Raw genomic sequence first — 15,207 nt, forward strand, 5'->3', positions numbered from 1 at the left:
ACAAATTCAATTGACATAAACTCAAATGAAAACAAAATTGTGTTTAACATCAATAAGAAAATGTAGCTATTGTTTAAACAAGAAGATCCTAACTAATATGGAATAAAAAATACCTATTTCAACTAAAATCAAACACAAAAATAGTATATATATATATAATGTTAGAAATATCTCACCTAACTCCTAACCTCAATCAAGCCAATGACATTCCAACCAAGGCCGAGTGAAGGAGAGGGTATAAAGAAAACAAACATACATGTGAAAAATATGAATGTATGGAAATTTTCAAATTCTTAATTTTTAAGTAAATTTGAAATTTTATTTACTCCCACAAATTTCTAAAAAATAAATTTATTTTATATTTTTTTTATTCAAACAACATATTTTATTATAAAACATTTCATCTTAAAATAAATCATGCTCCAAAAATTTCTAATCTAAACACACTATAAAAGATAAATGTATAGCAATAAACCCAGATTTCTCGTTGCTAAAAGTTTGAACTTTATAATTATGCTTCTAAGATTGGCTTGGACGAGGATCCCAGACATGAGCAGCTTCAGATCACTGGGAATCGAATGGCTTGAATATGTATTTCACGAAAATGAGTTAATCCCACATTCCTACCTTCCCCAAGAAGAACACTTTTTGCCCAAGAATTAGCCCAAGTGAGTCTACGGAAGATCCAGCCCAGTTACAGAACATTAATAACCCAAAAGTGAGGCAACGCGTTACCTAAATTACATGTAACTAGTGAAAAATTACTCTAACTGCAAGAAATTGGTATCCATTTGGAGCTCTCTGCAATAGAAACAAGGCCTCAAACCATGTTGGGTCTTTGTGGCAATAGTAGATTATAAAACTTATCATGCAAGAAGAAATTCTTTCCCTTGTTATCAACAGCCTTTTTCCACCCACACCATCCCCCATTGACTATTTTCTTTAGATCATCCGAACCTGTATAGTGGGGATCCAGTATTAAAAATGCACAGTCTCCACTTGCTTCATTATAATCCACTCCCAAGAGTGTATATGCTAGTACACCACCACCTGCATTTAGAAACCAAAGCATTATGACAAATATCATCACTCTTAGCCTCCCTGCCAAAAATTTCTAAAAGCAATACATATAAAATAAAAACTCATTGAGTTCAATATGTAAATGAAAATATACAACAGAGTTTAGAATTTCAATCCACCATACACAGAAGGCCTGGTCAGACTAGGTTAAGCATAGAAAACCAAACCTTGAGTCAAATCAAACTAACATTTTTTTTGTAATAACTGAAGTGAAATAGATTTTGGTTCAGTGAACTAGTGTAGAAAATACAGTCTCCCTGAACTAAGGCAATTGATTCAAACCTAGACACATTCTCACCACTCTGCTTAATCCACTCTGACTCCCTCCCATCTCTTCCCTTCAATCGATATTATTGACCTACTGAGCTAGTCAAAGACCACTTCACCAACAGCACCAATCCCTCGGCCATCACTGAAGAAGTCCTCATCAAGTTCCCTGGCACAACACCTGATAGAAACCATTCCTCTAGGTTGAATAAGCCCATTCAGGTCTATACTCATAGGCCTAAGAATAAGAAGCAGAATTGATTGTTAATGGTATCCTGTTAGAGTTGGGATAGTACAGGATATTTGGGGAATGGTTGATTCTGATATATTTCCCTTTGTAATTGATTTTGTTAGAAGGGAGTGGGGTTGGTTATATATTTTTCCTTTGTAAGAATATGAGGATTTTCGGATGAATCCTTGGAATAGATATTTGGGTAGAGAGATACCTCTCTTGCTTGGGAGAGCTACGCTCTCTCGAAACTTCTCTTGCCTTTAAAATCTATTACCATAATTCTCTAACTGCATGCAACTCTAATACAGACTGATCATTAGTGTTTTCATTGAGAGAAGCATGTCCTTCAACAAGAGTACAAGAATGACTTGTTGAAACTAACCTCGCACTCTAGTCTCATGTAGCCTCCATTACGACCCAATCCACAGTGATGGAGTCACACTCATAGAAGCTAGAATTCTTCCATTGTAGCTGACCTCTCTCTCTCTTCAGACCATTCTTGATGAGAAGCGTGAAGTACGACTCTCAGCTCTCACTTCCTCTTTGAGCTCCGAACGCAAAATCACCCTTCCTCCAACGAAACTATGATGGCCAAATGTGTGGACCTTACCTCTTTCTCCGAAGAGGATCCTGTGGAATGGCTTGGGAAGGTAAAGCAAAGCTATAATTCTCCATCCAAAATACGCCTCCAAAAGCACGTACGTCCCTCGTCCAAATCTACATGGAGGACGTGACCTACCACTGGTTCAAGGTCCTTTCCAATATGGGACCCAATTTGCACTGGGGTAGGTACATTCAAATGAGCTCTCTCGAACTGATATGGTGACCAGTAATTGGGCAATCTGTTTGAGATTTAATTATTATTTAAATGTGGTGGGTCAAATTCTTGTCCAGGAACTCAAAACTTATCATCCTCGGAGCTTTTTGAGAGAAGAAGTAGAGATTTATGCATTTATGCTTCAAATGTGGATGCAATTGGGGCCTGGCCCACGTGTGCCAAGATTGAAATATGCATCTTCTAATCTTGGAAGGAGACAAATCTCCCATAAAATAATGAGAATTATGTTGTACTAGTGGTGATTCGCTCTCACCTGACAGTTAAGAGATGAAGTGTCAAACACTGGATTATCAAGTTGGAACCAAGGGATTTAGCTCAAGCAAAAACTATCAAGTTTAATGGAGAATTGAAGGGATATACAATTCTTCTTTTTATAGATAGTGGCACTACCCACAACTCCCACCAACTCACTTTGTCTCATGTAGGACTTGGCAATGGATTGAAGTGCTTTTCACAAGGCCTATGCAAAGTCATTAGAGTCAAGGTTGGCCAATACTTCCTCTATGTAGAAGCTCGCGTAGGGGTTTTGGCATCATCTTGGGAATGTTGTGGTTGAAGACCGTTGGACGCACCAACATAGATTGGCGTCGAACAGTGTGTTTCGAAGATAAGGGCGAGGTTATCACTCTGCAAGGGTGGCACCTTCATGGCTTATCAATCAACAACTCTAAAAGGAGTGCTTAAGAAAATGGTCATTAATGAAGATCATATTATCTCAAGTGCAAGAAATGTTTGGCCAAATTTACGTGAAGTCTTGACAACGTATGAGGTTGTATTCCCATCGCGCTAAGGGCTTCCACCCAAGCCAGCTCAAGATCATGCTATCACCTTGTTTCTAGGGACCAAGCCAGCTAGTGCCAGACCTTATCATTATGCATATCATCATAAGGACAAGATAGAGAATCAAGTGTGCGAGCTCCTTTGTTTTCTAGCTACTAATCTTGGTTAAGAATGAGGACTTTAGGAGGATAGTGTTGATTTTCGTGCCCTAAACAAGGTGACTATGTTAATATCATATTCCAATTATGAATTGATTTATGAGCTTCTTGGACCCCATGTCTTCTCTAAATAGATCTTAAGTCGAGCTTCCACCAAATTTGAATGCATGATGTGAATGTTCCCAAGAGTGCTTTTCAAACCCTCGAAGGTACTACGAACACCTCATTATGCCCTTTGGATTAGTTAATGCTCCGACCACATTCCAATCAATATAAACATGGTATTTCATTTTACATTGTTTTGTTCTCGTCCGTTTTTATAATATCCTTATGTACAATCCAGATTGGAGCATACATTTGTCCCATTTGCATGAAGTCTTGCTTTAACGGAAACAGATTCCTTCGTAGCAAATGGGAAGATATACTCATTTGGTTTGTCCTCTATAAACTATCTAGCACATGCACATGTGATCACTGCTCATGGAGTTCAAATGGATCCCGACAAGGTCAAATTTGTTGGAGAGTGGCCATTCCCCACTACTACTAAGGAGGTACAAGCATTCTTAGGCCTTGTTGGTTATTATTGTAGGTAGATCTAGGTCTATGGAAAAATTGCCTAAGGATGGGTTTGAATGGGGAACCAAACAAGATGAGGCATTCTCTTGATTGAAACAATGCCTTGCATCCTTTCCTGTTTTGGATACCAGATTTTCATCACGAGTTCATCATTGATGTGATGCATCAGGAAGGGGTATTGGGGTGGCATGATGCAACAAAACCAATTGCTTGTTTTAATAAAGCACTTGGTCCACCTAACCAAGCTAAGTCTGTTAACGAGAAGGAGATAATGGTGCTTGCGTTGGCGGTACAACATTAACATCATTCCAGTCTTCACCATCTTCTTCAACAATGTTTGACAACCAAAGATCAACAATGTTGACTCTTGAAGCTCATAGGGTTTCAATTTGAAGTAATATATTAGCCTAGTCCAAAAATTTAAGTCCTAATGCCTTATCTTGACAAAATGGAGGCGGTTGAATTAAATACAATTCCCATGATCAGCCTTTTTGGGCGGATTTTCCCAAGGTATCCAATGAAATTCAGCAAGACCTTGAGCTGGTTATGTTAATGGACCAGTTCCAAACTGGTAATGCTACAATTCCCAACTATTTTTGGCAGAATGGGTACTTGTTCTTCAAAGCCAAATTGGTGTTGCCTGCCTGCTAGTTCCACCTTCACTCCCGCACCATTCAAAGAGTATCACGTGAGTTGGTAGGACATTCAGGTTTTAATAAGATGTATAAGTGACTTGCCGCCAACTTCTTCTGGAAAGGAATGAAACAAGCTATCATCACATACATTCGTGAGTGTGACATGTTAGAATAACAAATATCAAGCGTTGTTTCCAGCTAGGTTAATCCAATGTATCCCCATTCCCAATGTTGTTGTTTAGGAAGATATTTCCCTTCGTTTCATCGCAAGTTTGTCATGCTCGCATAGATTTAAGGTGATATGCTAGTATTCATAGATAGATTGTCTAAATACATGCATTTTCTTCCCCCCAAAGCATCCTTTCACATCAAGTGTTTGTCCATGAAGTAGCTAAATTACATGATAGGGACCCCCTTTTCTTGAGTCATTTTTGGAACAAATTATTTTGCCTCCAAGGAATTGTGCTACGCATGAGCACATCCTATCATCCACAAACAGATGGGGTTGAAAACTTTTTTTCTATGCTTTTCCTTTAAGCAACCAACCAAATAGTACACGTGGCTCTCTTGGGCCAAATTCAGGTATAACACCTCCCATACGGCAATAGGTTGAACTCCCTTTGAAATTGTCCATGGTTGTTCTCCTCCCTCTCTGACCCAATACCTTTTGGTTGAAACTTTGGTGGACTTGGTTGTTGTTGTTGTCTTGATCGATTAGGATGAGGCACTCCGACAACCAAAGCACCATTTCCACCAAGCTCAACTGACCATGAAGAAGAACGCTAATAAAAATCATCGACAACTTGAGTTCAGCTTCAGTGACTAGGTGTATGTCAAGCTCCAACCCCATTGCCAAAATTCAGTGACTCACCAATTCCAAGCCCTCTCCCCGCTACTATGGACCATTTCAAATCCTGTTTGAGGTTGGAGTTGTTGCATACACTAGTTACCCAACCAGACTCAGATTCATTCAATTTTTCACGTGTCTCAGATGAAGCGATCCGTCACCAAGTGATCTCCTTTATATGCCATTCCCCCCAATTTTATATTTGTTGAGCCTTAGCTTCCAATACTAGAGGCAGTGTTGGTTGTGCAAGATGGTAAAGACTCGACCCATTTAGCAGAATGGCTTGTCCTTTAGAAGTTACATATCAAGGAAGCCACATGGGAGTCTACAACAACCATTTGTGCCAAGTTTCTGGATTTCAGCCTTGACGACAAGGCTAATTCGGTTGAACAGGGTATTGATAGAAACCATTCCTCCAGGTGGAATAAGCCCATTTAGGTTTGTAATCGTAGGCCCAAGAATAAGAAGCAGGATTGATTGTTAATGGTTTTCTTTTAGAGTTGGGATAGTATAGGAGAGGTATTTGGGGAATAGTTGATTATGCTTCCTTAGTAACTGATTCTGTTAGAAGGGAGTAGGGATGGTTATATATATTTCCCTCTTTAAGAATATTGGAGGTTTATCAGGTGAATCCTTGGAATAGATATTTGGGCAGAGAGAATTCTCTCTTGCTTGGAAGAGCTCTTCTCTTAGGAAACTTCCTGCCCTTTAAAATCTGCTATTGCATGTACCTCTGATACATACTATATCAACATCATTCACCACATCATCAGATACAGGGATGAGCCAGCATGTAGCACCCGTTTTTCATTTGTCTTTGGCAGGGCCAAAACATTGTCATGTTTACATGCCTATTCACTGGCACGATTCAATGAGTACTAAGCAGTAGTCAAAGTCAACTGCTCTCATGCACTATACTACAACTACTGCTTTTGTGCCTGTAAGGAAGATTCTAACTTGAGGAACAAGGAATGGGGAAAGTATAAGAGTAGGGTTCCACCTTGCTGAGCTATTATTTTGCAGAACACAGCAGCTTCTCAATCCAAGAAGTGTCAGAACAAAGTTAGGGTTCTGTTCTTACCAGTTTTAAGAGAGAGTACTTTCAGTCATTTGTTTATAATGTCAGCCAAATTGTATTACTGAAAAACTGTTTTAAAAAACTAATCCAGGTTCTTGAACTGTTTTAAAAGGTTAGGTTCAGTTTAGTTCACAGTCTGGTTGGTTCTTTTGAACAAGCCTATATTATACACGGAGATGCCATATATAAATGGCAGATAAAAGCAAAAAATTACATAATTTACTAACCAATCATAACAGGTGTACTTTGGTTCTCAAAGTGCAATGCTAGCTCTCGACATTTCTCCGGCAGCTCAGATCCAGATCTAACATTGATGACTTTGCATGTAACCTGTTAAATCACCCAAACAAAATAATAAGAACTCAATTAGGCTCACAAGAAATACATATTTCAGGCACTTTGTTCAGTAATGGATCAAGAATTTAGACTCGAGTCTTCTTTGGGGTGAGAGGGCTCAACATATATTGTTCTGATTCTAGTCAAAGAACCATAAGCACAATGCCCAGTTAGGTTTTGGGCCCAAAAGGCCAGCTGCATCTATAGACAGTTAAATAATAAATATAAACTTGAACATTAAGAAATGCTAAGATGAGCAATACTTACACCCAAAAGTTTGTCCAAAACAAAGCTCAATTCAATAGCACCGATCCATTCTCTTGATCCAATAAAAGAAGGGTCTTTATCACCAATCTCAACAAGTGTCTGCTGTATTTCCCTGAGAAAGTTGTTGGTTTTTTACCAGCCAAATCATGATCATACACATGAATATGACAAAACAAGATCTTGCTTGCCACAAGTGAACTTCAGCAAGACTTACTGATTCAGAAAATTTCCCATTTAAATGAAAAACAAATGACTCTTTTAAAAGACCAATTTTTTAGTCAATTGCACAACAAAAATAAAAACGTCACACAATTTTGAACCTGAAGAGACAATAAAAAATAATGAAGAAATGATATCTTCCCTTGAAATAAAATTCACAATCAGACGAGAGTAAAATGTAATTACCTATGAGAAGGAACTTCTATGGACGTGTAGTTTTGAAGTCTGAACCATGAAATAATAGTCTGCAGAGAGCGGTATGCACAACCCCATCCCTAGGAAAATCAATTTAGGGATTTAGTTTATAATACTACAAGAAAATTGAGATATTTTGTTCTAATAATATCTGCAATCTGCAGGTATGTAAATATAATGATGTTTTGTTTAGTTGTTCCTTGACTAGACAAGAAGTCATCACAGTAACTGGTCCATAAACGCTCATAGCTTCATTAGTTTTATGCCAAATAAAACCAGACTTGGTATGATTAGTCTTCTATGGAACTAAATAACAAAGCTCTTCTTTCGTATGATGTAAGATGACTGGCTCTCTGCGAGATCAGCATTGTAGTTTCTAAGATAGTTAAGCTGTTGTTATTTGTCGCCAGCTCAGCAAAGTTAGTTCTCGGTTCGTTAAGCTGTTAACTATTGACAGCTCAACAAAATTTGTTAGAGCTTCCCTATACCCTATAACTTTTTATTTATTTATTTTGGAATAGAGGGAAGGATGGGCAACACAAGGAAAGACAAAAAATGTCAATTCCATGTTTCCACAAGTTGCATTCCTTGTGCAGCTACACATCAGATGACCTTAGTTTTCCTTTATTCCTGTCTCTTTTCATGTTTTATAAGCAAATATAATGGTATATTAATATAAGTGGATGCCAATAATATCGAAAGAGAGACATTGAGAAGAAAACATGTGTTTCCAAGACAGGACAAGTGTTTTATTTATATTGACAAAACAACGTAGGAAATACATATATAATCTAGATATTCCTAATTATTAAGAATCTGAGTCTTATTTCTATAACTATAACAAAAATTATTTACAAATACATTTTTCGTTTATGCATAACCAGTTGGTTACATGACATTTAATTGCCTATTGCACATTAATGCAGTGAAAGCAGCTTTGTGTCCCTGTTTACAAAATCCAAGCACCCATAATACCCTATCCCAACCAATCACAATTACATACCCTGCCTCACTAAATACATTACATTACCCCAAAGAGCCTGAAAGGAAACTAGCAAGGAAATGCCAAGAGTCCAACATTCCAAACTAATAATTCTGTAACCCATAGTTTCATACAGAATTATAAAGAAAAACCAAACTATTAATAGACTAGTTCAATTCTATTTTTTATTATCATTTTTACAGACAAATAATTTGGAATATGTTTAAAAGATTACTTAACAAAGAACAATTTTCAATATTCTATTTTTATTCATTTAAATTTCAAATGATTTTTCCCTTATCGCAACCCAGACCATAATTTGCAACTGCCTAAACAAGATTAGGTTAATCAGATAATATCAAACCAGTCAGCAAACCACCTAGATGTGTAATTTCAATTGAGCATGAAACAAAGATGACATGTATTTAATGAACAATCATTACTAAGCAGAAGAATTGCAATTACCGAATCATTATAACCTTCGTGAAGGTAGTGGAAGTACTCATAGGAACCTTGAACAAGGGAAACAGTTCCCCCAGTAACTGCATAAACCACAACCATTTCAAATGAAAAAAAGAAGAATTAAATTTAGAATGAGAAACAGACCAGAAAAGCAACTTACCCCCACTACTTGGAATCCCAATGTGGACATCTCTGAGCAAAGTTGAACCTAGTATTACCAATAAATATAAGAAACTTAGAGCATATGACATCTGTTAAGGAGTTAGTAACGGAAAATAGAACCTGAAAAGAGGCACGTGCAATCTTAATCCTGAGCACCAATAGAACATAAAGAACAACCCATTCAAGTACCTTTCTGTAGAGAGACCATGTCATTGTTCTTCAATTTTGCAAAATCCAAGGCGTTAGAAATTCTTAGAAGGGGACGATCATAGGGTAATCCCAACCTTGAGTGCAGGGATCTCCTAACTTCAACTGCAGAAAGCATGAACAACTCATTAATCATTAGTACTAACATGCTGAAATCATAAATGATAAAGAAAATTGGAAAAACCCAAATGTTATAGTATGGTTTTTTTCTATATTTTCTAATGACAAAAACATTGTAAAAGTATTATCCTATCGATGTTAGAGTTCAACAGCATACCTTGCTTCATTTCTGTCTCCCCAAAACTTAGTTCGTAGAAAACAGTTATTGGATGCAGAATACCAGGAGGACTAAAGTGATAAGATTTTAGCTGACAAATAAATAAATTGCTAGTCAATCAAAAGAACATAAGTATTACACACAGTGAAAATATATCTTTACTGTGAAACAACAATAACTAAATTAAATAATAAAAATTCACAGAAATAAAATCATTTTTTTTTGTGAATTTGACCTGGTTGGTCACTAATAATCATTAGGGTGATTTGCAAAAGAATAATAATGTTTTTTCGATACCACACTTTCATTATGAAAGAATATGTGCCGGATAGGTTGAGTCCAAATTCATACCATTAGTACCTCACATTAATATATATTAATTTCTAATTTTTTTCATTTGAACAATCAATCCTTAGTAACTATCAAAGGTGATATAGGTCTGGTACTTCTAAGTTCTAACCATTTAAACTAGAAATATTTCATAATTGTAAAACAGATCATCATATATCTGAAAGTTCAGATGAACATCATTTTGGGTAGTCATCCTGGTGCGTTACAGCCCATATTGAATTGAAATTGTCACTTTCACAGGTGAGTTGTAGTATACAAAGAAATAATGTACATATTTGAGAGTATATTACTATATTTTCAAGGGAAAAGCAAAAAATCCATTTGAAACTGTAATGAGAGGATAGAGGAATGAGAATAAGTCTTTGTACATGCATTAACTATAGAAGGATGATCTTTTAGTGAATTGGAATCACCGTGGAATGGAGAACCATAGAAAGCTTATTTTCCTCACCTGGGGATGTTGTTCCAAAAGGTTGGGCAACATCAACTTCTGCACTATATTTAACTGGTCAACTAAGCCAGGTATGATTAAACTTGAAACTGCATATTTTAGTGGAAGCTCCCTGGAAGAATAGCAGAGTACATCTAGCTTAATATCCACAACAAGGAGTCTAGCTTCTTCCTCGACTGAAAGCAATAATTCAACTTCAAATAAGAAAAGCTAAAAACAAAAAGTAAATCATTTTTCAATGAGCAGATACTGGACATCAAATACAATCCACAAATCTTGACCTGGAAAGTATTCTGCAACAGGCACAGTAGAAGCTGATGATGTCCCGAAGCTATTAAAGAGAACACTAACTTGAATAGTATCTGCATTCTAAGAAGAAGAAAATTTCACAAAATGGGCAATGATAGTCATTTGACTATTCATGAAATACATAACAGAAAGGAAAAGAACAAAGACAGGATAAAAAACAAAATCACAAATACTATCAGAAAATATAGGAAAAAAACCAAAAAGTTTAAAAGAAAATCGTAACAATTGTTACCTCTGCAGAAAAAACTGGTGAACCTGCTTTACAGCCAATTGAAAAGTATGAACATGATAGTGAGCTTGCATCAGAGCCATCATCATCCTCAGCCAAAGTCTTGATCTTGGAGAGGTCTGCATAAAAGTCTAATTGTACACCTCTAATTATGACAGGAGGAGGTATATCCTGAGAGGTTTTGTTTGACGTTTCTAACATGTACACAGCCTGAGGGTCTCTTAACTTGGCAATAACAGCTTCAGCAGCCTGTACATATGCCTTCTCAACATCTGCAGAACAAAATTTGTTCAGAATTTATGGCATTTAGAACAAAGTGATAGTGATGATAGATGCATGATGGATAAGCATTTCTAAAAGAAAAAAAAAATAAGAAAATAACTGAAAAATGAACTTTGTCATGGGCTAAAATTAGCTTAGTTATAAATAAAAAATAAAAAATTGGAGAAACTATCAACAAATTAGCACATGGAGAAGCCAAGTTTAGCTAATGAAAAAATAATTTATATTTTTTTCTATTCTTATTTTTTGTCAGTGTTTATGGAGAAACTCGTTCAGATATTAAACTTCTAAAAGTTTAAACTTGAAAAAGTGGCATCTAATCCTCCTATAAGCTCATCTTAACCCCAAATGCAAACCTAAAGTGAAATGAGGAACTTACAAAGTACAACATTGTGACTCTGATTAATAATAACAAAAGTTAAATCAAAAAAGATTTTTCAATTGCAGCAGAGATTATGTTTCTGCAAATATCAACAACTTCTGAACCAGAGAGAGAGAGAGCGCGAGAATAAGGAAAACCTACCAGTTGGATTTTTGAGAGCATAATAGAGTGGCAACTTAATCGGAAGCTCACAGTGAAGCAGGCAGCCATTCTCCCACAAACACTTCTCCGATTCCTGTTCCTCTAATACCGACGGAACAGCCTCAAGGCTCGTCACATTCCCACTCTCAGACACAAAAAACCGCAGGTCGCTGGAATCTGAACCGGAAACAGCTCCAATCACCGGGCGATCCGTTCCTTCCCCGTAGAGCAGTTTCCGCAATGAACGGGTCGCGTCCACGGCCGCACGAGCGTTAGATTCCTCGCCGGAGGCTACGGCTCCGATGATTTCGAAGCCTTTAGGGAGGAGTGTGCGCAGGTCCTCCGATTCCTTGCGGAAATCGGGGGAGGAGGAGGAAGGGAGAGAGTGGATACATCGGAAAAAGGAAGCGACGGTGAGCGGCGGGAGGAACGGCGATCCGACGAGCCAGAAATGGATTTCCGGGTCGGATCCTTTGGTGTTGAGTTGCTTCGGGCGGCATAGCAGTCTCACGCGACGGTTATTATCATCAGCCATCGAAATTGTCCTTCTTTTCTGCCTCCAATTTCAATTCAACGAAACAATGGAATCGGGGGAAACCGTTTCTCTTTTCACTTGAAACGGTACGAACCAGTGTGAGTCTTCTTGGTCAGTTATGTTTTGTTTGTTCAACAGTGGACCTTCAATTAACAAAAAATAATGGATTTTTATTTATATATCTTAATTACTTTGATTGAATTAAATAAAGTTAATGGACTTATAATGTAAAATTCTCTTAGTATATATATTTTAAAATACAAACTTTTTAAAAATAACTATTAATATTAAAGTATTATTTATTAAAGATTTGTTTTGAGAGTAGAAAGGAAAGGAAATGAGATAAAATATATTAAAACCACAAAATCAAATTAGTATAGGAAATGATAAAGACTGACTTTAAATCCTAAACTTTTTTAATCTTTAATTAAAAATATAAGATCAAAATTAAAAATTATTAACTTAATTTAAATGAAATAAGAGATTATAGTGAAAAATTATTGACAAAATCTAATAAAAAAATGACTATAATTGATTATGCATGAGACATAATTGATAATTGAGTAAATCCCACAACCTAATCAATTAATAAGTCAGATTTAATTGATTACACACGTATCTAATCGATTACACATAATCAATTAACATGTCAAACTTTTTCATCTTTATTAATTTTTAAAAACATGATTGATTATATTGTAATCCATTAAGCAACTTTTAATGGGTTATGAATCAAAATTCAACCCTTCCCCATGCATTTTCCACTATTTACCATTCACCACCACGTAGGATCACAAATATAAATGAATCATTCATCCCAAACTTTCCATAATAATATTTAGAGTTTTGAGGAAATGCTTCTTCTCTCCCTCTACTTTCTTTCCATACAAATCTCAAAAATCATATATTCCATGCATAAACATTAACACAACTTCCTCATGCTCCAAATCCACTTCAATAGTATATATACCCAATCAACTACAATATAAGTGATAAAATTAATTTAAAAGAATAAAATAATGAAACAAATTAGTCATTTACTTATAATGTTGAAAAAAAAAGTCATTTACATATAACATTCATAAATCTCTTATTTTCTCTTCATTTTATATATAATACATACTTTTAATCGAAATTTTTTTCATAAATTTATATAAAAAGATTTACTCAAAATTTTCTTCACAAATTTACTAGTATCAAACTTCTAAATTTTTCATAAATATACTTAAATTTTTTCTCGTATACAGCAAATATTAAGGATGACAATGCGGGACGAGTCATGCGGATTAGCTCGCAGCCCGCTACTAAAAAGTGTGGGGCGAACTCACTAGTCAAACTCGCTGACCTGCTTAAGTCTGTCCCGCATAACCTGTAGCTCACGCATGCTAACAGTAGGACGGAGCGGGTTAGCTTGCTGGCCCGCATAAATAAAAAGTAATTATTTTATTTTTCCTAAAAAAATCATACTTCACTTACACATTATTCAGTGTGACTTTTGTTTTATTTTATAAAAATAAATTTAATATACAAAAAAAAAGTTTTATTTTAATCATCTAAAGAAGTTAATTTAAAAGTAACATTGGATTTAGTTTTAAGTAAAATCTTATATTTAAAATTTGTTAATAAAAAAATAATATAAAGAAGAAATTTCATTAAAGTATTTTGTAGCAAAACTTTAATAAGATATTTTGATACATTTTCATACATATAGACGAAAAATATATACAAAACAAAACTTTAATTATTTTTAATCAAACTTTCTAACAATCCTCATACTTGAATTTCTTTATATTTTTTTATCTTAATTGAATGGATTGAAACATTGATGAAATTTTAATTTTTCATAAATTTATTTTTTATAATTAATAAAATTTTAATTTAAAAAAATATTTTTCTTACGTGGACTGGCCCGCAAGCCCGCAGGCTACCTCTTATACAGAACGAACCAGTCAAATGAGTTCACACTCCTTGCGAGGGGCGAGCTAACCCGACCTGTATTTTACGGGCTAAATGTGGGACATGCCGACGCGACACAGGTCAACCCGCATTGTAACCCTTAGCAAATATGTTGTACTAGATACAATGTGTTGTATGCGGTCATCGTGAACCCACAATCCCCATGATTCAGAAATGTTAACACAAATTTAAGAGAGAATTCAAAATATACAAAAAAGTGTCAAGCATGAGGTTGGATATCAACACTATCAATACATGTTTGGGCCAAATTGAAGATAGACTTCACCAACTTCAAAGCAATAAAGAATATTGATTGTATTTTTATTGTAATATTATTATTTTTTATGTTGAACTTATTTTGATTGTCAATTAAATTTAATGTGTTATTTGACATTATTATGTTCGTAATTTTTTTAAATTTCCATAGCACAACATCATTTAGGATTATAATGTAATGACTTTATCAAACTCTTTCATGTTCATCCAATGTTTATTAATGATAAACGAAAGTTTTTATTTTATTTTCTTTATTTTATTGGATAAAAATTGAAATAAAAATTTATACATAAAAAATAAAATATAATTATTTTTCATGTTATTAGTCAATATTTCATAATATTTTCTTTAACAGAATTTTTTTCTCAAATATAACTTTTTTTTAAAGTTTTCCATACAAATTCACCCACGCTTTATTTACCCAAATTAATTCCTTTAATGGTATTGCTCCATCGCATGCAAACAACCTAAACTTCGTTCCTCGGTCGGTAATTGAATTATGGCAAGATTTTCTTAAAAAATATCAGAAAAAAATTAATAAAAAATAAAATATATATAACAAAAATATTTTATTATGATTTTTATTTATTTTTTAAATGATGAAGTAAATTAAAAATAATTTAAATCACAAAATAAAACAAGTTAATGTAAAGAAATTAAAAAAATGAAGATACTATATTAATATAATAATTAATAT

At 34.9% G+C, this 15,207-nt stretch overlaps 1 protein-coding gene across 1 annotated transcript; it reads right to left on the reverse strand.

Annotated features, from left to right (window-relative positions):
- Positions 1–480: 480 nt before the first annotated feature.
- LOC137820884 (probable Ufm1-specific protease) lies at positions 481–12,429 on the reverse strand. Its single transcript, XM_068625191.1, has 12 exons — positions 11,744–12,429; positions 10,942–11,210; positions 10,682–10,769; positions 10,401–10,576; positions 9,599–9,689; positions 9,304–9,426; positions 9,113–9,160; positions 8,956–9,032; positions 7,500–7,588; positions 7,095–7,206; positions 6,719–6,821; positions 481–1,050 (listed from the first exon to the last, which is right to left on the reverse strand). The coding sequence occupies exons 1-12, from the start codon at positions 12,276–12,278 to the stop codon at positions 821–823; spliced, it is 1,941 nt and encodes a 646-aa protein (XP_068481292.1). The 5' UTR covers positions 12,279–12,429; the 3' UTR covers positions 481–820.
- Between the last annotated feature and the right edge of the window lie 2,778 nt (positions 12,430–15,207).

The sequence above is a fragment of the Phaseolus vulgaris genome, chromosome 9, assembly GCF_000499845.2.
Source record: "Phaseolus vulgaris cultivar G19833 chromosome 9, P. vulgaris v2.0, whole genome shotgun sequence".
Lineage (NCBI taxonomy): Eukaryota > Viridiplantae > Streptophyta > Magnoliopsida > Fabales > Fabaceae > Phaseolus > Phaseolus vulgaris.